The sequence below is a fragment of the Buteo buteo genome, chromosome 4 (genome assembly GCF_964188355.1).
Source record: "Buteo buteo chromosome 4, bButBut1.hap1.1, whole genome shotgun sequence".
Taxonomy (NCBI): Eukaryota; Metazoa; Chordata; class Aves; order Accipitriformes; family Accipitridae; genus Buteo; species Buteo buteo.
This window is the reverse complement of record NC_134174.1, coordinates 3311021-3335973: the sequence shown is the minus strand read 5'-3', so window position 1 is coordinate 3335973 and position 24953 is coordinate 3311021. Positions and strand designations below refer to the sequence as shown.

General features: G+C 48.5%; 1 protein-coding gene across 1 annotated transcript in view; it reads right to left on the bottom strand.

Moving 5' to 3' along the window:
• The window catches only part of PLXNA4 (plexin A4), a 445628-nt gene that overhangs the window by 86852 nt on the left and 333823 nt on the right, over positions 1–24953 (bottom strand). Inside the window, exons 7-10 of the mRNA XM_075024595.1 lie at positions 22242–22395; positions 19445–19544; positions 17049–17163; positions 869–1069 (exon numbers count right to left, since the gene is read on the bottom strand). Coding sequence (XP_074880696.1) covers positions 869–1069; positions 17049–17163; positions 19445–19544; positions 22242–22395 — 570 coding nt within the window. The remainder of the gene's footprint in view (positions 1–868; positions 1070–17048; positions 17164–19444; positions 19545–22241; positions 22396–24953) is intronic.

Genomic DNA, 24953 nt, shown 5'->3' with positions numbered 1-24953 from the left:
TTTAACAAGCGCTGCCCGGCATGGAGTGGCAGAGCTGCAGTGAAGTGGCTAAAGCCTGTAATTAGCTCTTTGACTAATAAATCATCTCGTAGTACCAGCAATGATAATGACTCAAATACACATCTTGGAGACGTGAATCTCATGGAGAAACCTCCAGAGAAGCAGAGACCACCGTTGCACATATGCACAGCTCCTGGCAGAGGACAGCGTTTGCCCCCCAAACTGGCACTGGTGCGGTGACAGCACCGTTGTGATTCGCACAGGCTCCCTGGGAGGGGGTTACTGGTCCTGCACTGCAGATGGGGAGGCGGAGGTGGGCAGAGGCGAAGAGACTTACCAAAGGTCATGCAGTGAGTCAGTGGCTGGAGGAGGGTTTGACTCAAGCCTTCAGCATCTTACCCTTCTTTTGACCCATTACATGCTGGCGTTCGTCAGATTGTTTATACGGCGTTTCATATGTCCCGTCACCAAACCCCCACATAATAACCTTAACTCTCAGGGTTGACAGGAACACATGTCCCTTTGGAAACCCTTCTGAACGGACACAAGGATGTGACACCGCGAGGATATGGTCAGGTGAAGCCGATAATGATGCCTATGGGTCATGGCTAAGGTGCCTCAGCACGGCCAAATGCCGCAATCCAAGGGCAGAAGCAACTACTGTGCGGTGACACCAGCTAGCCTAAAGAGCAAAAAGGGCAGTCTGCAAGCTACCATACCAGCCTTTCCTTGACTGTGGCTGGAATTGGGCAGGCAATAAGGTAAAAAGGGCTGCCACACAACCCCACATCCCATTAGGACAGCGCTGTAGGCACTGCTGGTCCTCCTTGGCCCCTGCATCTCTCCCGAGCACGCAGGGCTTGCTCACCGAGGTGTTCTGGCACTGCACGCTGGAGCTGTTGAACCTCAGAGCGGGCACCCGCTGCTCGTTGCCCTGGATGTTCAAGATGCATTCGTAGCCTCGCTGGCCCGACTGCGGCTGGGGCAGGTTCTTGGCCTTCAGCGTGATCGGCTTGATCACTTCCACCGGCACCAGGATCTTCTCTGCCTGTAGCAGCTGGGGACAGTCCTAGGGAGAGAGAAGACAAGGCGCCAAGTCAGCACACGGGTTTCCCAGCCCCGGCTGGAGTCCTCTGCTGCTTCTCAACCTTCGCACTTCACACTTCGCTTCGACCGATTACAAAGCCTTGGCATCTCCCTGCGCCTCAGCTTATTACAAGGGTATTCACGGCGCATTGCCGGGAAGGCTCAGACAAACAGGTGAGGAAGGATTTCTCCTACAGACCATCCTTTCCTATCTCCCTTCTTCACAGGACAGACTTTCAACCCTCAGGACCCAAGGAAGCTACCTCTGGTGCTTCTTAATACCTGCTCCATTAATCAGGTAGTGGGAAAGCAATCGTATTCCCTCCAGGGACTTAGCCCAGTCGCAATGCCATGACATGAGAAGTGAATAAAGCAAAAACCTGAGCATAATTCCTTGCCTCCCCAACAGCCAGTGCACCACTGTACAAAAGGCACAGCTCTAGCTAGCTCCAGCAAGACACGTTGTAAGCTACACAGTCTGGGCTGTTAAAAAGAGAGTTTGTTTTGGCTTAGAAGCGGACAGAATATTTATTACAGATGGATCCAGCTCCCAAGAAACAACTGTTACACAATGTGTGGAGGTCCCTTGGAAAGGCTTGCCACCATTTCGCAAAAGGAGCAATGCTAAATGGATGCTGCTAATCCAGCGCCTCTTGGTGAGTCCCTTGCACAGGTAGAGGTCTGGGCACCCAAAGCTGCCATGTAGAAGGCTGTATGCAAAGTCTCATTAATATGCACAGCTTTAGTTAGAGTAGCAATGAACTGCTTCTTCATAGTACAATCAGACAAGTGCAAGCTGTCAAATTCATGTATTCTAGGAAGCTATCAACTCTTTAGGAAATTACTGCAGCGTTCGCCTGGCTAATCCAAGGCAGTTTGATATTAAATGGGATCCCTTAAAAAAATGCTACAACAGGCTACAAAACATAAGCATGCCATATGCACAGACTACGCTGTCTTGATCACTTGTGAGTGCCTGGCTGTCCCCTCTTTTAAGTCTTTTCAACTCCTACCTGCCAAGAGGAAGCCTGTCCCCTCTTTTTCTTCTCGGCACTGTTATTGGCACACCGCCTGCTCTCCGTAGAGCACCACGGGAGAGCAGCCACCCTGTCCAGTGCAGAGAGCAACACCATTTCAGCCTGTCTCGCCCGACGTTAAAGTCAGGTCCAGTTGGTGCAAGCAGAGACAAGGAACTTACATAAAGAGGTGCAAGCTTAATCTGTAGGTGTGGGCAAGGGATGGCAGGAGGCTGGACTGATCCAGGGCTGGAAAGTAGGGAAAGGGACTGAAGGGCTCAAAAGTGGAATTTACGGCTTACGAGAGTCTGGGAGCTTGTTAGAGCAGATGGTAGAAGCATCTTACTGAAGCAAATAGCTTAGGAAGATAAAGAAATGGATTAGACGTGTAACATCTGCAGTTACACCAACCAGAAATAGAATTACAAGAGCCATCAATCATCACACCGTGGGTATGAGCCGATCCATGGCCAGGGGCAGAAAGAAAATCCAGTAACCACCCAGCACATCACTGCAGTGAAGTCCAAAAGCCTTCCTCAGTCCCCAAAGAGGGTCTGTCTGTCCTAGTGGGGATGCCAGACTGAAGAGCCCTTCAGGGCAAACTGATTTCTCATCTGCACTTATAGGGTGATGCTAACGGTGTAAATACTTGACAGCTGCTGATGAACTTCAATTGGCTTTGCCCAGGTTAACACCAGAACCAGGACAGCCAAGCACACAGTCACTGGAGCTGGACGGAGGCAAACCATCTTGGGTCTGGTGGCCATTTGTCTGGGCTAATCTGGAACAAGACCTAGCTTAATAAATGCTACCAAGGACTGAGGCTTAAGAGGCCATCACGTTAACCTGGCTGGATGGTGCAAGGCTTGGAGGTGGCAAGCTCATGTGGTACTGCATTGCAGTGATGAGATTTACCACTGCCATTCTCTGCTGGTTTGGGGATCCTGGTGCTGAGCAGCACTTCAACAAGCAGACTCGTGTGAGGAGGCTCCAGGAGTATATGAGCAGTGGAAGTTGCCTTACATGTCATCATGCACAAGGCACAGCCAGTGTGGAAAGAGGCTGTGTCTGACCCCCAGGAGTGCTTCAGGAGCTACACACTGTTCCAACACTCTCCGCTCTTGCTGTTATCCTGTCCCGTGTTGAAACGTCCCCAGGGAACTACTAATGCTGAAACACAATGGTTAAAGTGTCACAGAAGTGTTTGCCTTGACAAAAGGGCAAGGCTTGGCAGTCTAGAAAGTCTTTCCAACCTTGAGTCCAATGATCCTACATTATCAAGGCGCACCAGCGTTAAGGCTAGCTGCAGGGTTAAGTAGCTACTCAGCATGAGAAAGTGAGGCATAACCTAACCCTGGGTGACTTAGACCTGTAAAAACCCAGAGGGCAGGGGAAGGAGGTGACCTAGGCTGTATTAAAACAAGACTGAGAATCTCCAGTTCTGATCACGCCAGCAGATACCATGTATAAGTACCATTTGGGACTGTATGGCTTCAACACCCCCTGACCCTTCCCCTTCCCCTGCCCTACATGTCCTGGGGCCTCTGAATCAACTCCTTCTCTTTCTCCTGGCATAAGAAAAGACCTTGGCAACATCATCTCAATTTTTTTTCTCCCCAGCTATAGGAGTTCAGAGAGAGATGCATTGGCAGAGCGAATCAGTGGGATAGGAGGATGGGAAAGCCCTATCTGCTACTGAGCAGCCATTTCCCAAGAGTGGGCATTTTGCTTGATGTCTGTCAAATAGAAAAGCCTCTGAAGGGGGCTGGAGGATGGGGGTTGGAGATAGTCCACTAAGTTACCTGCAGGCCAATCCCAGCTCTTCAGGCTGGTCTTTCTTGTCTAGCTTTATCCCGTCCCCCTCCACCACTGGTGCTGTAACCTTTCCGATAACACTTGTTTCAAGTTCATTAACAAGCAGTGATTGCGGCAGCCCCAAAACAGGATTCGTTTGCATATAAAAAGCTTTGCAGTACTGTGAGGAAGTTCATTATAGATAATTGAAGAGGCGAGCGCCATAAAGAGGAAATCCTCCCAATGTGGCTTTATCTGATTGACCTAATGTTCTTTCTAATTGAAACGGGGGGGGGCAAAAAAAGGCAATTTCATTGGGTGATGTACTGCATAAAACCTCAGAGCTTGGACCGCTCTCGGATCAAATTCAAATGTAGTACTCATTTTACAGCCTGTGTCAAGCTTTGGGTGCCTGGGCAGGTTTGGATTTTTGAGGGTAAAACATCAACCTGCTCAGAGCAGACCCTGCAATCAAGACCCAAGCAGAAGGGTCCTTAAAAAAGAGTTATATCTTGGGCATTTTCCAGCAGAGGCAGTTTCTCTTCACCTTTCCTCTGCAATGGACATCACCTAGGTTGGAAAAGCACGGTTTTCACATGCTGTAGGGGAAATAAAAACATCCACTGCCAACGACTGTACCAAGGAAGGGCACAATCCCATGCCTTTTCCCTTTGGCATATAATAAATTAAGCCTTTCCCCCAGCTCTAAGGGCAGCTGGTTCAGATTCCAGAGGAGCTAAAATCCAGTTTAATCTGTACCAGGGCAACACATTTGAAAGCGGACTCTTGATTCATTTTGTGCGTGCAGCTTCATTCTATCCCTTAAATGATTTCGAATGAGTCAGTCTCTTTAAAATAATATCCTCCACCCTTGCCAATTACTCGTATCAGCAGCGATGCACACCTCAAAGCACCAAATTTTGCCAGTTATCAAGTCAGAGAGCTTTTGCAGTGAAAACACTGCATGAAATGGGCTGTACTCATTGGGTCAATGGTAGTTTAATTTTCTTTATTTATAACTCCTCATAGAATGCCTGCAAATGTGTTTTCCTGTAGCTTGCAGAAATAATGAAGTCTCAGAAATATGAGAACCCTTTCTCTCCTTTTCTCTCACATATGTGTTATGGCCCTCATCACAGCTATACCTGAGTGAGTCCCCAGTGAGACCCATCATGAGAATTCTGCTAAAGAGTGTGATGAAACCTCTCTGAGGCTATGTGGTCTTAGCCCTGAACTAATTAGTTTGGGTCCTTTATGGTGCTTCATACATATATAGTTATGATTTCATGGAGATTTCACCATGCCGTTTTCCAGTATAAGCTGGACACTGACCAGATACTCTGAGTTATCATCCTCTCCTAGGGACTGAAGCATGTGGGGATCTTTCATAGTCTTCTGATATTGCACGGGTTTTTCTTCTAGCCTTGTTTTGTACAGTTTCACTCCCTGTTACTGTTTGTGACCAGGATCATGAGCCTAAGTCTCATCAAAGTATTTTCCAAAAGAAAATGAGTCTGATCTACTTTGACTGGTAGGCACCCTACATGGGAACAGGTAAAACATCTGTGAATTTACAATGACCCATCCACCTATCAACAGTCTCCACCTTATATTGGTATCCCAGTTCACTTGTCTTCCCCTGTGCATTTGTTGTTATGCAGAGCATTCAGGTGAGTGAACCTTTTCTACTTTTCCTTCATACCGCTCCCTCACGATCGCTGGTAGCATTGACTGGATCTCCACTTTCTACAGAAGGAAACTAGAGCTCACCTATTGCTGACTGTATTGTAGGTATCTTTGGCAAGACAAATTCAACTCTTGGCAATGAATTTTCACCCTTTCTTTCCCAGAAGAGTAGGTCTCATCTCCATTCAGGACCAGACATAGCCCCCACCACCAATTCCTCCACTACTCATACTCAGCATCCAGTTCCCCTTTTTTCCTCCCATCAAAATCCATTTCTTCGCCCTCAACTTCAGGGGTTTTTTTTAAGACTTTTCTATTCAGTATCCCTCATTCAGCAACCATCTTTGTGCCTTACCCAAGCCATCTTGCCTGGAAGGAACATGACCACAAAGTGAATCTAAGTAAGTGGGGGCCATAACTTACTCCCTCAAGCCCTTCGGGACCCCACAAGAAATGATACTCAGATTGTTATTTACTCACATATTATGTAAATACATCTTTTGTTCGTCTGCTCTGCTGAGCTGCAATGTACCATTTTCCCTGTGTCTCCTATGGTTTTTTCACCCTCCCAGTCTGTGCTGTAATCAAGCCAAGAGGGTAAGATTTTAGAGGCAGGGACTGGGACTTTATAAAGATATCTAGACCACAGCATCTGGATGCTCTGTTAGTTAGATTAGATTAAAAAAACATTAAAACCAAAACAGAACAGGGAAAGAGAAAGAAAATGAAGGGAAGGAAGGGGAAAAAGGAGAGGGAAAACAGGCAAACAAAAAAAAATATTTTTTTTGGTCATTGATTTTAGAGGAATCAGATTTCACCTGGATAAAAAGCAGGAAAACAACAAGTTGGCAGATGAGAGGCAACAGGGACTGCCTGGAATATGTTGCCTGAACTTCTCTCTCACACCTCAGCAGGGTCGCCCAAGGTCAGGGCTGTGACACCACACCAGCAAAATCAGACCCTTGTTTAGCAGCTACGCTGTACTGCTGCAAACAGAGGGCTTCAGGCTCCAGGGCTGACAAGCTGGTTCCTTCTATGAATCACTTTTAAACTCTTGCACAACTTCCCATCCCCAGGATAATCTGGAGAACTAAGCAGCAAGGAGCTCGGCATTCCCAGTGCGGGAGGGGAAGGGGTGAGTTACAGTCCACATTGTGTTTACATTATTACACCACTAATTCTTAGCATCATAAAAATTATATTTAAAATTTACACGAACAGTGCTGGGGAACGTTATTAGGTTATAAAGTGGAATCAGGTCAATGCTTTGTAGGCAGGATTCCAAGCTCCATAAATTTCTGGATATACTTCCCCCAAATTTACATCGGCACCAGCAGCAATCAAACCAGCTACAAAAAAGCTCACCCGGTCAAAGAATTTTTTAATGCACCATATATTTTATCTGCACTTCCTAAGTTTACAATGTTGTTAGTTTGATTGATGGTGTGCTTATTTATTGGCAGAGCAAAAGTAATAATACATGAAGAAAATGCTCAGAACTTTAAAGGCAGCTGATGAGGAGAAAGCAACAGGATTTATAGGAAGTGTAAACATCTGCAGAGACAACAAAGAAATAATTGAGTCCTTGCATCGCTGTCACTTCTGGTGGCTCCTTTCTAGTTAAGAGTCTTCCATGCACTCAGGAGCAAATACCAGTTCTCTTTTGTCAGATATTGCAAGTGATTCTGGTGCCTGGGAAAAGGTGGTTGGCCTGGAGGCTGGTGCTCAGTCTATGGAAGAGATTTGGCCCTGTTTAGGCTCTGTGCACTCTAGTAGCTGCATACTTCAATGGTGGTTTGCACAGATTAGTGTAGTGGTATCAGTGTAGTGATATCACTGCTGGAGGAAGGGACTCCGACAGATCAATAGCAGATCATTAGCTCAGTTGCCATAACCTCTTGGGTCCTTGGCTTCAGTGTTGTGAAGGCTAGAGTGCAATGCTGATCACCAGAGAGTGGATGGAGACTCGAAAAGCAGAATCTAAATGAAGATAACTAACCTCCTCTCACATGGCTTACTGCTGAATCCCGTTGATCGGGAGCAAAGTGACTCCCCCAAGGCCACGCAGGCAGTGCTGGGAAATGACCCAAGTCTGTTGAGAGCTTGATCCCAACCTAGGACTATTCTGCCTCTGAAGTCAGTCCACACATCTCTGCTGATCAACATTAATGATTTTACCCTCCTTTAATTCTTTTTTAATAGAGTCTTTCTCAGCTGGTCCATTATTTCACAAGGATCAAGGTCAGCCTGCCATAATTATCCAAGCACCACATTTATCCTTTTTAAATAGAGACACAACATTAGCTTTCTTTCAGCCCTTTGCTGCTTTGACGCACTCTCAGAAGGAAAAGTAATGATCCAGAGAGCAGGAGCCTTCTGGTCACTGGATGAAGGGAGTGGACTAGTGACAAAAATAGTAGATGATTGTGTCATTAGGTACATCTGCTCAAAGGAAAGGGGCTACTGGAGAAATGCAAGCAGCCTCAGTTCTGGTGTTTCCTGAGTAACTGCCTGGTTTTGAAATCATAAGAAATATGAATGTGTGCACTGAGGACTGTGGTGTACATGCAAGAGACAAGATAACCATGTATCTACTTGGACAAAGTCTGTCATTTGTTAAAGGAAAACCCTGGTTAAGACAGACAGTCTTCAGAATAACACGCACAGTAAAACTGGATTGTGCAAAGCCATGGAAAGCACAGGGCAGAGCACAGGCAGCTTATAAAGCAGTAACAAATTTCTTCTCTAATTATTACTATATAAATCTGCGTCCTTCTGCCTAGCCAGCCTTCTGTCCTTCTGCAAGGACTTCCATCTGAAGTTCACAAGACCTTTCATGTGTAAGAAAGCACTGTACGTCTACGCATGGCACCCCAGCAGCCTAATGAGGCTGCGAATTTTGAGCATTGCAGTAATACCCCTTACTGCTTATCCATGTAGGTACCAATGACATGGACATGTCACTCCTCAACAAAGCAGCTTCCTATACATCTGTGCCAACAAATGGGGTTTGCATGCGTAAGGGACATTCTCCAACCAAGGCTCCCTCAGAAGCGACAGGGACTCTCATGACAACACTCTCACATGGGGATTTCTGGTGTCTAACAAGAGTTGAGGCCACGATGTAGCACTTTCTTCCTAAGAGAGGACCGAAAGATTTTTTCTTCTCTAAAGCTGCCCATTTTTACAAAATTAGTAGGAACTTGGTATCTTTGAGAGCTCCAGACTTTGTCCCAACTAGGCCAAGAATGGCCAATGAGATCAGAAGTCAACAGAAGAGACAGAGTTACAGATGGACCGGAGGTTGCACACACAGGCCATGTTGACGCAAACCCGCTTCCTTCAGAAACCAGGACAGAAGCCCAGAGAGTCATAATACTTTGGCTTCCACAATGAAAAGGTCAGGACCGTGATATCGTGGCTTTTGCCACTCACCCCTCACCAAGACCCATGACAGCATGAGATAACGTCCAAGCCAAAGCAAATGGGCTTATGCTCAAAGACAAGGTGGGGAAGGAGGGTCTGGGCTCAGAACTCCTGGAGATGCCCCAAGCAGAGCAGGAGACACATTCCAGCCTCACCTCTTACCTGCAGCTTCAACATCCTGAGAATGTTTCTCCTTGGCCAGGTCCCAAAAGCACTGAACGCAGCTGATGCTGCAATGGAGAAAAGCAAAATCTTCCTGCTTCGGGGCCAGGCTGTCACCCTGGACTACGTCTGAACGGGGAATTGTCTTTCCTCCCTCAAACTGCAGGGTGCTATACAGTCCTAACAGATGTTCAGATAGCCAGAAAATCCTGTAGCCACTTGAGGCATTACAATGGCATCACACTAAGCCAGGCTATCAAAACAACATAAGCTCTTCCCAATGTTATTTCAAGGGTGCTGTGTTGGCAGGGACAGATGAATATTATTACCCTGTTGCATTCTGAAATCACTCTGTCCTACAGGATAAATAATCTTGCATTACACAGATGAGCAGCCCAACTGGTATGAGTAACATTTAGCAGGGACATGGTATTGAGTGTCAGATGCTTCTTACAACTCTGTTCAAACCAATCTCCCTGAGTTGCTCCTAGAAATTACCTGAATAAGTCCTTGATTAGTGTCTCACATTGTGGCTGGAGAAGCTAAGCTCTAAGAAAACAAGATGTGTATTAAGGTAGGATGAACCGCTCACAGGGAGGCCTTTTTCCATCAGTTCTCAGTTCCCATTGCGGTTTGATTGGAGGTCTCAGCAAGGAGAAACAGGATGGAGCTGCCTTGCACGAGGGTAGATTTCCTGCAGATCCACCACCATAATAATCAGAAATCCTGCTAAAAGTTACTGTGGAAATTGAACAAGTTACCAGCCTTTTCCCCTGCCAGCTGGATGACTGCAGGGCAGAAAGGCTCGCAGATGACAAAAGGTACCCCAAAATAACAGAAGTCACTTCACACACAGGCTTTCCATCTTTTTCTTCACCTCAGTGCAAGTCAGTACGACTTGCAAACAACAGCAAATTATCTAATTTGTTTGTACATGCTCAAAGCCTTCTCATGAACAGCCCCCACTGCGAGATCACAGCTCCAGGTACTAAGTGCTGTACAAGCACCTATTAACAGAAAGTGCTTACCCAAATCAGAACAGGGTGTGAGAGAAACAGGGACACAGAAAGGTGAACGTGTCCAAGCCAATGCAGAGGCAAGAATAAAACTCTCATCTGCTGAAATAAAACCGGTGGTCTCATACACTACCCGATACTGCCTCTGAGCAGTATTTTCATGCTCTAACAGGACCCCATGAACAAGGGGAAAGCTTTCTGCCTCCACTTTCTGTGTTTAATTTCCTCTTATGATTATCTGAAGCACCCCTTCCGAAGAGCATGTACCCACTACACGATACATCTCCATTTCTGGCAGAGGGCCGTTAACGGTGGATGAGGGCCAAAACGCCACAGCCTGAAATGCCAAACCACCAGCAGCCCCAAGGCACGGTTGGGTCAAAACCATCAGCTACAGCCTCCTCCCAGATTACCCCTTGCCTCCCCATGGACAGGATGCCGACAAGACTGAACTCCACCTCACCTGCTTGGAAACGCTTCGAAGACCTAAAGAGACGTTAAAACACCAAAGCCCCGTGCTGCTTTAAAAGCAGGTGCCGTGAAACGGATGCATCGCTACGCCAGATCCCATCTGTACGGGGTGGCTGCTGCTCCTGCTCCCCTCGCCCCTCCTGCCGGTCCCCCTGCCTGCTCACAGCACTCGAAGGCAGCAGGTTGCCTGCAGTTTCCATAGAAACTACACCTCGCACCCTCCCTTTAATGATAGACAGGTGCCAGGATAAGCGAGCGGATAATCGACAAGCGGGGAAAGATTCGGCGCTCTGGTGTTGGCCTCGCTGCAACTGTCATTAGAGTCCAGGAGAAAGGAGAGATCCATTAATTTGAGCGGAGATGGGTTTTCTCTCCTCTCCGTGCCGATGCTTCCAGCAGCCGCCTCTCTGGCCGGGTTAAGGGAGGCTGGAAAGAGGAGTGGGAGGGAAACGGAGCAGTTGCCACAGCAACAGCTGAAGATGCATCACCCGAAGGGTTGTCGATGCGAGGGAGCAAGGAGTTGACCATGCTCACCCGATGGCCCAGCAGGTTCTCTCCCCTCTCCCCACTGCAGCCACCCAGGCATTTCCACTGGGCTGCATTTTAGGAGGAGGTGGGCACCACGCCTGCCTTCTGCAGCTTGCAAAGAGGACAAAGCAGGACATTTAGGGGCCCTGAAAACCTCTCTGCTTTTTGAGACCTTGGGGAAAAACCCTCCTTGAGCCAGACTGAGATGCACTGGCAGGGTGGGGAAGGGCACTGCTGAGTTTACTACAGACAAAGTCCATGATGAGGAGATGTGGGCATTATCACTTTAGAATAGAATAGAATAGAATAGAATAGAATAGAATAGAATAGAATAGAATAGAATAGAACAGAACAGAATTTTTTTAGTTGGAAGGGACCTACAATGATCATCTAGTCCAACTGCCTGACCACTTCAGGGCTACCCAAAAGTTAAAGCATGTTATTAAGGGCATTGTCCAAATGCCTCTTAGATGTCTCCCTGTTCAGGTTGAGCTGTCATTATCACTCCCTGCCTTCTTTTTTCCCTTCCCTTCTTCCCTGTTTCCCAAAAACCCCATCCCCAAGAAGCACAAGTGGCCAGCCAGAGGTAAATCCATGCACTCCATTGCAGAGGCCTCCGGTAGAGCTCCTCATTCGGCACAAGGCACGAGCAAGCGCTGGGCAAAGCAAGACTCTGCTCCTCGGCAGCTGCTCACCAGCATGCAGCTCACACAGCATTCTATTGCTTTTGACAAATTAATATTTGAAGCAGTTGTTTCTTTTATGTGGGCTTTACTGTCGTTAGCACGTACAACTCGACATAAAACACTTTGGTGCGAGATCTTTTCTTCTGTTCTCTTTTTAGGCAGCAGATGAAAATCCTTTTAATAAAAAGCTTGTTTGGGGGAGGAAGAAAAACACACGCACACACAAATCGGCTGAGCAGGGAAAGATGAAAACCTCCTTCAAGGTAATTAAATGATTATGTATCTTTTAAGCCCGGCGGATAATAGATTTGTTATCTAGGCTTGCTTTCGGCTTTTGCCATTTTTTTTCCCTCTCTTTTCCCCCACACAAAGCTAAAATCCTTGCAAGGCCCAGAACAAGATAGTGTTCATCTCAGGGAATAAGGCACAAAAGAAGACTTAGTCCTTTATTCCATCAACTCAAGTAGGCTACCCCAGCTTACTCGTCCTTGTACATATGTCTGTGAAACACTGACATGAAAACTACCCACTGGACGAGAGCAGGTCTGTACGAAGACAAGATGGATGATGCAATCAGGTGTATTGGGTAATACACATCAGGAGAGGCAGGTGCTGTTTCTGTAGCTTCTATCACACCGGAGACCCTCAGATAAATTGTTTTACTCCTCCGTGCCTCAGTTTCCCTCCACTACTTGTTGACTGTCTTGCCCGTTTACAGAAGAAATTGACTGAGCTCTCTTACTTGGTGATTGTGTCAAGTAAGTAAGGGTTGATTTCACAGTGCGTTAGTCTGCAGTGCAATGGTTTGTGGTGCGATGCTAAGCCTGCACTATGACTTTAGCTACGGTCAGCAACAAATGTCAAAAGCAGAGACAGGATGGCCAAGAAAAAAACCAGAAACTTGGCCTGCTCCCTTTTATCTTTGAGACTAATTCTCTCCACTTTTGCCACCAGCTCTCTTTGTGAAAAACAACAACAAGCTACTTCAGTATTAAAATGTCTTTTCTTTCTCGTTCTTTCCCTTCCTGGCCTCAATAGCAATAATCTCAATTCCCCTTTATAAAGCAAGAAGTCACTCAGTATATTTCAAGCTAGTGGACTTGGCTTTTGAAAACCTGCTGTAAGGGGAAATTATAAGCCAAGGTGAAGTATTTCTGCCGCAAATCATCCGGAGACATCGTCAACCCTATTTGATTGAGTTCAGTGCCATAATCATAAATACTCTTGCTTTATGACCACGCTGGAGTTCTTCACCAGGAGCAAACATGGGCTTTCCCAGGGTTCCCAGTCTAGTTGATTCAGCTCTGTTATGGGCAGAGCTGATTCACCGAGCACCTGACAAGTGACAGGTAAGAAAGTCATAGGTCCTTGTTGATAGCGAGGGACGTGCCTTTTCTGTCCTTCCTCCATCTCGGGTTTAGTTTTTTGCCAGGTGGTGGTAGGACAGCTGCCCTGTCCCACCCTGGGGCTGGCCGATCACAGCTATCCACCATGAAATTCAAAGGCTCCCCTTGGATGGTAGATCACAGGCTATACAGATAGAAACAATATTTTGCCTTCTGGACAGCGTGGGTCATGGCCAAAGCCTTTCTGCTGACCCACTGGATCAGGCTCAAATTCATCCTGGACTCTGCATTAATCAGCAACTCATACTACAAGGAAGAAAAACCAAAGTAAAAAACCCAAGATAGTGTCAGAGAACATGAAGAAGACCTGAAAGAAAGGCAGGTTGAGCCCAAGGGTATCCAGAAACTTGTGAGATGTGCTAAGGAAATGATAAGAGTCAGAAGTACACAAGGGCACAAGCCTCCCTTCAGAGTGCTCCAGGCTGGTCCAGGGGTGCTGTGTACCAGCTCAATTGGTCCGTTTGCAGCCCAGGCCATCTGGAGAGTGGGAAGCCTCTTCCCACATTATGGCAAGATGCTGTACAGGCAAAGAGAGACAAAAAAAAATCACCTGGAAGTGGGTGTATCGGCAAAAGAAGGTGAAGGCCATAGTGAGGGGGAAGGGAGCAGGCTTGGCATGCCAGCAATGATGATTACAGAGGGAAGGAGTTTCTGGCACCGGTCCATATGACAGAGTAACACCAATATTTGTTTGCTTGGCAAGGAGTCTCTTGGTGCAATCAGACCATACAATCCTGGAAGCCGGCCACGCTAATCTGCTCAGCAGATTCATGGAAGGACTGCAAATGGGATGGTCCGACCATCCCACGCTGGTAGCACAGTTTTGCATCAGTACCTCCTTGAGACTTACTTATTTAGAAGGTACTCATGCCTGGATGGTAGCAAACGCTTCCGTCTCCTCATCCTCCAGGGTCCAACTGCTTGTAGAGGAAAGGATCGAAAGGAGCATTGCAGATGGAGATGAAAAGCCAGCAAAAATAGGCCCACTCAGGGTGATGGTACATTTCGAACACTACTGAAGATGGCATTGGGAAGTCTGGAAATGGACCTCAGCCCTGTCAGCCTTGTGAGTCATTGGGAACTGGGTGGGGGTCTGGATGGGGAATGAGAAGCCAGGCTTAGCTTCAAGATACCAAATGGTTTCTATTGTTCAAGAGCCCACTCAACAAATAGGCATGGGTACAGGACAGAAAGGGAAAGAATTGAAGGTGAAAGTAAAAAATAGACAGTGGCAATTTCAGTGAGAGAGATGAGTCAGTGAGAACATGGCTTCTCAAGAGAAGTGTGGGAGATATACGCAGCATTTGTTCAAAGTGCCATTTGGCAAAACATTTCTGGCCACAGAGCAAATGTAAATCTGTCAGAAGGCACTTGTGACACCATCCTTTCCCAGCCCTAGTGTCCTTGAGGGCCACAAACACACCAATTGCAATGAGAAGGACCATGAAGCTACAGGGCATTTCTCATATTGCCAGGCAGAAAGCTATCTCTGGAAGTTTTGCGTTTTGCGAGGCCATTATCCTTGCAGATATTGTCCAGTCATTCCAGTGCTGAGAAGTGTTTCTTCTCCACAGCAGACAGCAAAACCAGCTCCTGAGCTGAGCAGCTGACTGCCAAATGTTGTCTCCTGCAAGGAAAGAGGTTTGTGCCCGGAGATGGTTTTGCTGCAGAAGCCAGCAGGGCTGCAGCCCTTATTAGCAATGACCAATGTAACATATATGTGTCGCATGATGCTATCATTGCCTTGTAGATCAACAATCGTCTTCTAAGGTCAAGTTTGTGCCTCTTCCTGCTGCCATGCAAATTGCACAGAGCAGCTTTGCAAGATCAGAGAGGGAGTATTTGAAGGTCAGCAGGAAATCCTGTGTTAAGGGGGACAGAAGAGAGAAAGAGCAATCTCTACCGACAAAGCCCCCCAGACTGGATCTGTCTCCTAGTCTGAAGAGGATACCTTTCAGAAACAAAACTAGTGAGAGGTGATAAAGCAGCGATGGAAAAGGTGTGCTAAAATAGGCAGATCTGCCGAGGCCAATGAGTCCACTGCCTGCTCCCCAGTTCTGCAGAGCAAGACCTTGGAGGGGATAAAGACCAGGGGCTGTGCCATCCCCAGTCTCTTCCCTAAGGAACTGGGATGACACAGAGCTTCTCATGATCTCCTTTCCGATGGGAGCAAGTGTCAGAAACACCTGGGATGTGATACGAGTTGAGGGAGGAGGAGGTGCACTGAGATTTGTAGGCACTTCACTTTGGGCAGAGGGCTGGAAGAGAAAAGAGGTGGGAATGGTGGAAGTGAGTCCTGTGCATGGTACACGAGACACGCCAGAGGAGTCTGCCAGAGGAGATAAATGGTGGTGGCATTGCACAGCAGGAACCTGAGACAAAGCGTCCCAGGGAATGCCGCCTGAGCAAGAGGCTGAGATCCCTCCAGTTCCTGAAGTAGAAGGCACAGAGACCTGTGGCCAGCAGGACTGGCCAAACTCTGCCACGGCTCCATGCAAGGGAATAGGACCTGCCTGGCTGGGCTAGTCTACCAGAAGGGCTGAATCCTGGGCTGCCTTCCTTCACCACTTCACCACTGAGTAGAAGGTGTCAAGCCCTCCAGCTCATCAGCAAGTTTTCCAGCACGTTTACAGCAAATTCTGAATCCTGGTAGAGGAAGAACTGGCAGCCTCCCTGCTCATGAATATTTATGGCCTGTCCCAATGCCACAGCAGTTCAGGATGTCTGCTCCAGGACACCTCAACCCGCACATATGTGACATCTCCACCAGCACATAAGGAAGGGGTGGGAGGGAATGGGTGATGCCACAGGAGTGTGAAGACACTACACGTGTGTCATCTGGTCCAGCAAACTGGCTTGCCTGGGTCAGGGGCTGGGGGTAGGTGTGGGGACATGTCAGAGACAGCAGACCCAGCAGGCGGCACAGGGAGCAGTGGGGATTTCATCCTCTGAATGCGACACACGTTGTGCCGGAGTCTTCAGCAGCTGCCTCTGCGCTCAGTGGTTCAGCAGATATCAGATCTCTTAATGGGTACTGGTCCCTTGGGCCAGGCAAACAATGAGCCATCTCAGGTCATTTACCAGACAGGCCAGGATGCTTTCAGACCATTCCTGACCAGGAAGTAATTAAGTGGCTTCCTATTTGTATTCTCCCGAGCTCCACTTGTCTGCAAGTGCTTGTTAGTTACAATACGAGCTAGACAGCATTTGCGGCACAGCAGCCAGCTCTGTATTAAGCCCCAAGGTCCAGTTCAGCTCAGCAACTGGCAATGAGGCATTCTCCAGCCTTGTCTGGAGGCAGTTTGATGCACTGGCCATTAGGCACTGAACACACAAAGCCACAGAGGTGCTCGAAGCACGGCTGAAATCCGCTGACACTGTGGACATAGCCCTAAATCCTCCCCAGATCTCAGCTTGAGGAATATCTGCTTAGAGGCAACCTCCTTCTCTCCCGGAGGAGATGCATGCCCAGTGTTTCCCATCCCTCCCAGTCCCTTGGTGCCAGGAGCTTGCAATGACTTTCCGAGGCAACACGGTCCCTGTCGTGTATAGGAGGGAGAGGGCAGCTCCCTGGGGGTCTGGTAGAGCAGAGAGGAGAGGAGCTATCTACAGAGGGAAAGGTGAGGGTCTCCTGGAGGGTCAGCAGAAGAGGGATAGAGTGGGACTGGAGGTGGAGAAGACTTTCTGGACCGTTGGTCTGACCTGAGCCAAAATGCGACATCAGCCCCGAGCAGCCCACGTACGTGACGCATGCCCTGTGCCCCTGCCTACCTCGGGCAGCTTGACTCGTCCCTCCTGGAAGGAGCAGGAGCTGGGGTCGTGAGTGCAGACGTGGCGGTACTTGCACCAGTGACATCGGTACGGGCTCTCCACGCACGACAGACACCTGGAAACAGAGAGAAAGAGTAGTCACTTGGCCAGCCAAGTCCTGTCAGCCAACAGGACAGACCTCGAGGCTGAGAGTGTTTCTCAGAGGGAAATATAGCCCAGCAAACATTGCTTTTGCCATCACTAGCAGAAGGCCATAGGCTTTGAACTGACCCAACACCATCAAGTCGCAGGATGGTGCTGGACTTGCCATGGCCTCAGCTGGTTGTCACTGTGTCTCATATTAATCAGATAATTCAGATTGCATTCATATCATTGTAACTAGAGTAATAATAAATATTCGTTGTATTTTGGTTGCCCTGTTACAACTTTTAATCTGACTATCAAGTTCTCAGCTTCATACATAAGAGGCATTCCCTTTTTTGCCCATAACAAAATCCTGAGTGTAACCAAAAATACAAGATCAGGGGATGGGTGCAAACTGCTACAGCCTTGCTGCCTCCCCACCGAACTGCACCAGTGCCCTGGGAGCTGCGAACACATCGTGAGAAGGTGACTAAGAGAGGGGCAGGCAGGAGGAGCGATGCCCGTGGAGGGCAGCCCCTGTGCACCAGCAGTCCCATCTGGCTAATCCTTCCACTCTCACACATGATACAGAGGTCAGACACAAACTGGGATGCACCAAAGTCAGAAAACCAAGGATTAAGCAGGACATTTTCTCCCCCTGTGTCCCACAGGCTTATTAGTGTGAGTTCTGCCCAGGGTGATGGGACTCTTGCAAATGTATGAACTGTATTCTTTTCTTCATCTCAGCAGAGAAGGAAAGACTATTGTAGCACTTGCCTGGGAAGCAGAGGGCATATCTAGGATGTCACCTACTCAGGGTGTAGGAAAGAGCCGTGCCCTCCATCTTACAGGGCTTTGCTCTCCTGTGCCCCATAGACCCTGCAGAGTAAGAGCTGCAAACACCTCTCCTGGCTGTGTTACAGCACCGACTTATACGTACATCATGCTTTTCTTTCTTTCATTTAATACGATGTCTGCTCACCAGTAACCAAACTGAGCCGTAACGAGCTCTCTGCACAAAACAAGCGCTGGACAGTAGTGACTCCTGGTCACTCACACTGTTGGAGATCTTCATGCAGCTGCAGGCTCTGATCTACCTGGAGGGGACTTGGGGTGGGGAGGAATTTTCCCGGCCCTTATGTGCCACTGGGTTTTTAATGGGCAGGAGTGAAAAAATTGCCTCCAGTAGAGCTTGGCTGAGCCCAACAGGCAGGCGCACACCCTCTCCCCTGTCTCTGTGAAATCTCGCTCAACTCCAATCCACTTTCAGCACTGGTACAGCGAGCTATTCTTCAAATTGGTAACAAGTGCTTGCTCTGATACATCAAATTAAAAATGGATAGTGTATTATACTTTGTCAAGTAAGAAACCAAAACATGCCATAAATATTTAACACCACCATCTCTTCTGCTCTCCCCCCCAACACTTGCTTTCTGACACTGTTTGTCAAAGCAGCAGGAACACGGAAACAGGATTTGTGTTTCCTTGTGAATTGCTGAGCCACAGTAATTATCTGCTTTTGGCACTTCTGCTGGCTCAGTGGTGGGGACAGAGCTGCTCAGCCTTGCTCAGGGGTGGATCAACCTGCTGGAAAAGCATCTTTCTGCAGAAAAGCTACAGACCTGCTCCGGTGGGGCAGCTCCTGAGCAGCCCTGGGTGCCAGCTAAACCCCAGAAGAATGGGGTGCAGGGCAGGAAAGAAGCTGGCAGGGTGGAAAAAATGGTCTTGAGGGAATCAGCTGGGTGTTCCCCCCTCAGTTCACAACATGCAGGAACCAGAAACTCCCGTCTTTCCAGATCTGAAGGTCCAAGCTCATGCTAACCACATGGGGCAGGCTCCTACTGATGGGACTGACAGCATGGATGAGAGCTGGAGGTGTGTATGTAGGGGCAGGATCCAGCCATCCACAAAAAACTGCTTAATAGGAAGATGAGGGGGCCATTTGCTGAGGTCATGACTCACTTTTGACTCAACTCTCTGGCAAACTCCCACTAATGTGGTGCTGCTCTGCCCGAGGGACACGTGAAGATGACAACGATGACTCCTCAAGACAACGCCTTCCTGCAAAGGAGGCTCATCAACAGAACAAATGGTCACTACGCTACTCTTGGCCTTCTCAGGAGGGACCCCACCGTGCCGACTGTCACACAAGTGACCCTGGTCACCTCCCCACCTAACCAGCTTCCTGAGGGACACAAGCCCCAGTCAGCAGTGGATTCTGTGGCAGATCCAGGGGTGGAGTGGAAAGCAGGTATCAAAAGAAATGAACATACGAGTTGTGGACGCTGCAGTTGTAGAAGACGAAGCTGGTGCTGGCAAAGGTCATACCCGTTTCCTTGGACTTGAGCTGAAGCTGGACGATGTGATGGTCTCCTGGGGAAAAAAAAAGGCACATCAGTGTGAGACTGCTTTGTTAGTGTAGTTAAGCCCTGTTGGTCATGCCACCAGCCTGAACCTGGAGCTGTCCCACAGTATCTTGGCTAGTCTATCCTCAATAGATGTAGAAAGTGCAATAAAATCCTTCTAGAGCCCAGTTGTCCGAGTACATCTCTCTCTCTTACGGTACTGGGGTGATGGAGTGTGTCTTCACCACTGGAAGTTATCATACCTGGGAGCAGAGTCTGGGCTGTATGATGACAACAGGTCTAGACCATACCTCACCAATTTCAAAAATATTCTGACTGAAGTCATCAGGTAGGAAAGCTAAGCTCAAAGAAAGGATGCAGATGTCTGGAATTAGGAGGCCGTTAAGATAGAGTACTGTCCTTAAAGTTCTTCCTTGTTGTTGGTTCATTTGATGTCCCCAGAAGGAAGGAGCCTGTGGAACATTTCACTGTTGGCCCCAGACATTGGTGGCCTGTACTTACACTGCCTGAAGGATAAATGTACCGGCTTTCCTAAGGGGATAAAGAAAGATCTAGTTTCTCCTCACCCTCATTATCTAACATCTCTGAATATGGCCCAATACCCAGGACAACCATGCCTGAAAAAGGCCACCTCCCGATCCTGCCCCCAAAGAGAGGTTATACCTTGAGAAAGCAGGGAGAAGGAATGAGCAAGGAGGATACATACCACAAGAGTGAGGATAGGGTAGGGGCTCCCTATCTGCAGCCTGGGAAATACGGATGGACAGGAAGATTCCCACATGAACAGTTCTTCCAGATTCACTCGCCCCATTCACCCCAAGGTCCATTCACCCCAGCCTTAGGCTACAAAGACCCCATCTCTGCGTGAGAGACATCCGCGAGCCTTTGAACTCCCAGAAGGACCCATCCATTTCCACAGCAGACCCATTGGCAGCAAAGCCCGCACCTCAGCTCCTACGCACCATCTCCCCATTCCCATTCCCATGGCTCCCATGCTGGAATTGTCACTTCTTCCCGCAATGCCAAAAGCCCTATTCAGAGCCCATCAGCTGTGGGTAATGAGCGGGCGCAGTAATTGCAGTAATTTGGTGGGGAAGGGACCCATGTTTAATTCAAGACCTCAGCCTGGCTGGTCCTTTCACCTCTATTATTTTCCTCCTCACCTGAAAGATTCATTAATCCATCAGGCCAAAGTAAACTTGACAATTCGTCGCAGCGCGCGCCCGCGTGCACGCTCACCCACCTACGAGCACACGCGCGCACAGACGTGCGCACAGACCACACACTTCGCTAAACACATTTTGCTGCCAGTGTTCGACTCTGCTGCCCATCTGCTGCCGCCGGCTTTGACAACTCTGTTAACCGCTTTGTATTTAACAACTTTGCCAGCGTCTTGCATATATTTTAAAGCGGGATGTGAGAATTGGGTAGCCCCGGGGATCAGATGTGCTACGGAGCTGCACATCCTTTGGTTCAAACCCAGCTTCTGGCACTACGCATGGAGGACTTTTGGTCTTTGCAGAGGTGCGGAGCACCAGCTGCTGAAGTTGATACAAGCCGCAGGTGCCCAGCTTCTCTGAAAACCATGCTTCAGAAAAAATCTCTCTCTTGTCCCGCCTCCAGCTTCCACTGCTATTTTTGTTTGCTGGTTGATTATAGCCTGGCCTGGGATAGATGTCCGTACCAAGGAAATAGTTTCTGGCATCTATCTTGCTAGGCAAACACGACTGATAACTCAGTGGGACCTGAAAATGGTAACAGCCCTCCGGGAGCTTGTTTTGGGACCGCAATGGAGAGCACCGGCAGCTGTGTGCAGCTTGGGGAGAGCAGAGATGATGGTGACAGTTCATGTCACTTCATTTGCTGTGGCCTGAGGATCCTTAGAGACAAACTTTACAGTACATTTCACAAGAAGCCAAGGATGAAAATGGCAGCACCCTCTCTGCATCTCTTGGGGTGACCAACAGGGTCATGTTTTTTATAGTAAGTCCCTGCAAAGAGCCACAGGTGCTCTTGAAAGTACCTAGAAACGTTGTTAGAAAAGGAAATAAAAAAAGGCAGGGAGTTGTAGGTGGGGGGACCATCCTTGGAGACAAGGTATTTTTCTGTCCTGGACCACTTTGGGAGAGGGAGCCAGTAGCAAACCTGGAACAGCTGAAAGCAGTAAAGGCTGGGGACAGAGCAAGGAACTAAGCATAGAGATCTAAATCTGGGAGGAGCAGGATAAAATTACAGGCAGGATGGTTCATGCCTGCAGGACTTTCTGGCTGCTGCATGGGATGCGATGTGTTGAGAGCATGTACAGCCTCATTCCCTGGGTTGTACAACACCAGCCTGGGCAAAAGGTGCACAAATATCCCACATCCATCTCTTGCCTTCGCTAGATGTATGCAACTGCCACTCGGTGGCAGTCTGAAAACACACAGTATCGCACATATAAGCATCTGAATGCATTTACTGGTATTGCAACTCAATACTTGCACACGTGTGCACACATAAACAGACACATTCAGACAGCGCCCGTTACAAAGTGCTGCTGCGCAGCTCCAGCCCCAAGCACCGGCACAGCGTCCCACCCGCTCCCTGTGCTTTGCACACCCCGTCCTCAGGCTCCCGCGAGCTCTGCTTTGGGAGAAAGTAGAAGGAGAGACACAGGGCTGTGGGGTGAGGAAGGGAGGGAGAAGTGGAGCTGTGGGATACCCACCGTTCTCGGTGATGATCTGGGGCACTTCTTTGGCAGCTGGCGAGATGCATTGGATCTGACTGCCCACCACCAAGCCATCCATCTCCGAAAGGTCCTCAAAGGTGCAATTGACTCCTGCTGACAGCTCAGGGACATTGTAGGTCTCCAAGACCAGCTGCAAGCAAAGACGGAGGGAGAGAAGAAGAGATAGACAAAAAAGAAAAGAGAGAATACTAAGGCAAAAACCAGAGCTGGGACAGCAGGAGAGAATTACACTGGAGAGGTTGGACAAAGAGCCTCTTGCTAGAGAGAGCATCCTCCTTCAACAGAAAGCAGCGATTCAGGAGAGGGATGTGTGCGCGGAGGGGGAAGGGGATGAGATGCCGATGCCGACACAAGTGGTACGTGGCTATGGGGGGACGACGGCACTGCACCCCAGTGCTGGCTGGGTCAGTGGAGGGGAGGGAGTGCTCGCTATCTGTCATGCAAGTGTAAGGTTAGGCAGGGAGTCTTTGGAGCCAGCCGTGAAGACCAGGGCTTTGGTGGCCCCAAGGCACGCGGTTTCTGAGGAAGGTGACTACTACTCACAAGAGGCACTCTGCAGACTACAGAGAAACTGTAGCGCTCCAGTCTAACTCTCTACGGCCTGCTCTCCTAGCATCAGCAGATGGGGGAGCACTCTGTCACCAAGTTCCTGTGTAAGGAGAGTCTAGTTACAGCCTTCCGTCCGCCACAAAAAACCGCTGTCTCTAGAGGCACAGCAAACCTCTCCTGCCCATCCCACCAAAGAAGCAGTTGGCTCTGGGGACATGCTATACTGGGGCTCCATGCATAAAAAAAGCTGTGAAGGTAGAATTGCCCACGTTTTTAGAGTTCGTAACACCCGTTGGCATTGCTATGTCATTGCTCACGGTCATGAGAAAAAGGAATCTTATGGCTGGTTTCCACCACGTTCATTCTCTGGAGAAGGACCCTCCTGCTGTTAACTTCCCAGACCAGTTAAGGTCCTGCACCACAGCTCTCCACCACTGAGGGTCCTGCCCAACCCACCAGATCGTGTCTGAACACAGAGAGGCATGCCAGGGTACTTCTAGCACCTGCTGATGACTTAGCAGTTAGTATAAATTTAGGATTTTTTGTGACCAAACGCTAGAGCCAACCCCCTGACACAGGCACAAATGCAGATGCTCTCCACACTTGCCTCCTCCATGAGCTAGCTGAGGCCCCATCTGAGGTGACAGCCACTGAAAGGAGACACAAATGCATGCTGAAGTGTTGTTTCTACCAGCAGAAAGAACAGAGGAGGTCAGTCCAGGTGACAAAACAGGAGAGGATGATAACATAACATAATGCTTACTGCTCCCCCACACTTTTATTTTCCCCACTTGGAGAAGGCTTGGAGCTATTCCTTCACACTAGGCACCATCAGGCAGAAAGGCTGAGCAGACAGGCCTTAGTCCTGGCTGACATAAAGCCTTTGTGAGAGTATGTTCATTTTTGGGCAAGGGGAATGGCAGTGGGAAAAGTGATTTTTTTTTGGTCTTGGATGGGGAGTAGGAAAAAGCTTTGTTATTTGGATGAATTTAGCACTCAGGCTAAATCCAGTCTCCCTGCTCACTAATACCCTGCTAGCAATGGAGAAGGGGAAACTATTCTGCTTAACAAATCTCTCTCTGAGCATGGATGATGCAGAATGAAGGTGTGCCATGCAGAAGATGACACCAATGGATAGACCAGCAGTGCCTGGCCATAAATGTCATGAGCCAGTGCACACTCTGAACAGACCAGAAATCCTACAGCCCACATGCCTGCTCTGGAGTTACTGCAATGAGGAAAGAACGGAGCCTTCCCCCAGCAAGCATCTCTTCTCAGAGATCCCACAGCAGCAGCCCTGGACTGAAACAGACTCAGATACAATTTTCCAAGTCCCTGTTAGTGCGCAAAATTTAAAAGACTGGCTGGTCACACAGATATCTTCTCTGCCTCTGTGGGCAAGAACTCATCATCATTGACCCTTTGCTAGAACCCAAGTGAGACTCAGTAAGGATGCTGCCAGTCATTCGTTCGTTGGTGCTCCCCTCCTGGTTTTCCAAGAGACTATCTGTGGTGACTGTGCATGAGCTGGGTCACCAGTCTACCTGGGACTGGGCTGAGACTCCCACCAAAATGTTCATGCAGATTACTGGGCAACAGTCGGATGATGACAACTTCTGATCCCAGCAGCTCTGGGTTGACTTGCCCTGGGAGTAACCTAGAGGTAAAGGTCTTTTATTCTGTTATCATTTTCAATCACCCTAAGCCAGCTAGTCCCCCAGGATTTATTCCAACATGAAAGAATTCAACAACTACTGAGAGAATAAGAAAAAGAAACCTTTAACTCCCAGAAGAACAAAGGACTTAAGATGTCTCAGATCAGTTTTGTTTGAAGCCTAGGAAAGTAAAGTCACAGCAAAGTTAAGAGGCTGAAACAAAGCAGCAATGATTGGACATGCAGGCTTTGAAAGGCTTATTTCATTACCACTGAAGAAACCCTACCACTCCAAAACCTGTCACCTGGAAGACATCTGGCAGCTGCACCTTGAGCAATTCCATTTACACCTTTCGGGGTGTGGGGCTAGCGACCAACTCGTACAGAGGTGGAGCTTTGGGGTCTGGGTTATCAACTTATTTCCAGCCCAAACTAGTATGGCCAAAAAGACAGAGCCCTAGTAGCCTGAATGAAATGGGTCTCTG